Source organism: Penaeus japonicus, unplaced genomic scaffold (genome assembly GCF_977035675.1).
Source record: "Penaeus japonicus unplaced genomic scaffold, GWHDUDI00000001_assembly GWHDUDI00000034, whole genome shotgun sequence".
Classification (NCBI taxonomy): domain Eukaryota; kingdom Metazoa; phylum Arthropoda; class Malacostraca; order Decapoda; family Penaeidae; genus Penaeus; species Penaeus japonicus.
Window position 1 is genome coordinate 8066919 of NW_028234436.1, and position 2500 is coordinate 8069418.

Here is a 2500-nt window from a genome sequence, read left to right on the forward strand (position 1 = left end):
TTCTAGAAGTAGTGCAAATACAGCTTTACAAATAAATACAGTTTGGCTTGAAGTTACTATATTGTTATAATACTTTATTTTTTATTAATATGATAACCATTGCATCATCTAACAAATCAACCTGTGAAAAAAAAAATCCCAAATAAGAGATTTCTGAGACATCCAACTAGTCTTTCAACATGTATACCAACATGTGCAACTGACCACAAATAATCCACATCTTTTCCTAGTATATGTTTTTGTCCCCTGTAAATTGGGGTATCTCTAGAACTGCTCCTCAAGTTGCTTGTTTAGGTTCGAGTTCTATCTGCCATGACAGTCCCCATACTCTAAATTGTCCAAGAATCCAATTTCTATTGTAATCACTTTATCTGACATTCTACTTTCCTAACCAGGTGACAAGAAGGATACTGCCCCTGCTGGTGTTATATTAAATAGATATTCAATTGTTTTTGTATGTGTGTACAAATATATATGCGTAGTATGACCACATCTGTATGTAGTTTGACCACATTTGTGACCTAGCTTGAAGGTTGAAAGGACTTTATATGAAGATGATCTTAATACATTTTGTGTTGCAGGTTCAATTTTTAAAATGTGCTCTAAAACATGAGGGTAGATTTCTCATTTTTTTCACTTTCTGGCCATAAAATCAAGAATTTCACTTTCCTTGAAATTACCACTTGAATATTCTAGAAATCACTTATTCAGATATGCCAAGCCAAAATCCTTGTTTAAAAACACTAACTTCAATTTTGTACACTAATACAGATCATCTTTAAATAAAGTGATGAACCAAGAAAATGACTAACTGTTTGTCATGTCTTCATCTTCTCAATTGAGATGTCTGCCTTCAATGTTGCTTTTCTCTTCTGCAGTCACTGGTCATTTTCATAAGTTTGAGAGGCTTATTTGCAAGATTTTTAGCTTCTTCATTATCCAAGACAGAGAGAACTTTCTGCTGTCTCAGTAAAAACACTACTATTAGGAAGTTCTGTTTTGGTTTGTAATTTTTCCTGGGCCCTTTTATGTCTTTCCATCTTTTAGGGAGACCTAGTCTCATCAATTCTCTTGGAGGTTAACCCATTGCCAACAGGGGATAGATTTGCTCATCCAGGCTCCAGGATGGGTTTTAATCCTGAGCAAGGTAGCTTTGGCAACATACCTTAATTTTTCCCACTCCCATTTAGTCACTTATTCTTTTGTGTATTTTACTGATTTTAGAGACATATCTGTCATATCACAGACTCTATCAATTCTGCAGTTGACTGAAATTGTAGTTCAGGGTCCATATCAACTCATTTTTTTCTTTATACTTATTGTGATAGAAGTATTGCTGTTTTAGGGGAGGACAAAAAGCAACTTTATTTTTTTGTATTTGTGTGCTGTCATGAATGAACACGAAACTTATAACCACCTACAATGAAGTATGAAGAGGTAGGGAAGAGGAAGTAAACTTGTGCTTTTGACAGTGAGTGCCACAATAAATGGCATCCCTACTGGCACAGGGGCACATTGTAGGTTTTTCTGCAGTACTATAGAGCAAGAGGCCAGCCTGACATTGTCAGGCAAGAGCTCCTGCATCATGTAAAATGAAAAACACATCACCCATCATTAACGGGCTAAAAACTATGGGTATAGGGCAAGATAGATCCTAAGATTTTTTTTTAATGAAGGGTATAACATGTATAATATCCTAAAGGCATTACACAAAAATTAGAACAGAAGATTAAACTATAAATATAATGATAAATCAAACTACATAATATAAACTGGTGTGTAGGGAATTTCTTGACCTCCCTCAGCTAATGAACTAAAATTCCTTTGATAGTTAAAAATTGATGACATCTACGGATTTGTTAAAAAAAGGTCAACTTAAAACTTTTTGTGAAAATTGATGATAAACAAAGATTTATTTCTCTAATGTGATAAAGCCTTATGGAATATCATTCTAAACTTTTCATTATAGTTGCTTGCAAACAGTGACCTAGTACTTCATTGGAGAGAGCTTAATTTCTGATGTTTCTTCCCTTACCTACATGTTTCTGCATCTGCTTAAAGTAATCTTGCCTTCATGCTATTGCACAAGTTTGCTTCAGCACTCAAAATATGAACACAAATTCTATTTGACAATAAATGAAGTCTATAAGTTCTATTTAGCCATCATATATATGGTAGTTTTTTCCCTTTCATCATGGTAACAAGAGACACAGAGGCCATGGTGATAGCCTGCTTCCATGACAAATTTGTTAATCATTATCAATATCTATCAACAGTTGCTATCTGATATGAAATTTATTAGTGATGGGAATACAAATATTTTCAGATTTTGAATGTAATTACCGTTGACAATGTCCAGATATTGTATGGAATTACCATTATGTTATACGATAATGCATATGAGTAATTATCAAATCATAGATGACCATTAGAAAAAAAAAAACGGAAATAAATAAATCAACCCATACAACCAATAAATACACCAACCTCGAAACGGCAC

The 2500-nt window shown here is 33.7% G+C and overlaps 1 protein-coding gene across 1 annotated transcript in view; it reads right to left on the reverse strand.

The window, feature by feature from the left end:
- Positions 1–378, reverse strand: part of LOC122267255 (4-hydroxy-2-oxoglutarate aldolase, mitochondrial) — an 8095-nt gene extending 7717 nt beyond the window's left edge. Inside the window, exons 1-3 of the mRNA XM_086530994.1 lie at positions 329–378; positions 192–246; positions 1–2 (exon numbers count right to left, since the gene is read on the reverse strand). The exon at positions 1–2 is cut by the window's left edge and continues 90 nt beyond it. Coding sequence (XP_086387120.1) covers positions 1–2; positions 192–246; positions 329–378 — 107 coding nt within the window. The remainder of the gene's footprint in view (positions 3–191; positions 247–328) is intronic.
- Between the last annotated feature and the right edge of the window lie 2122 nt (positions 379–2500).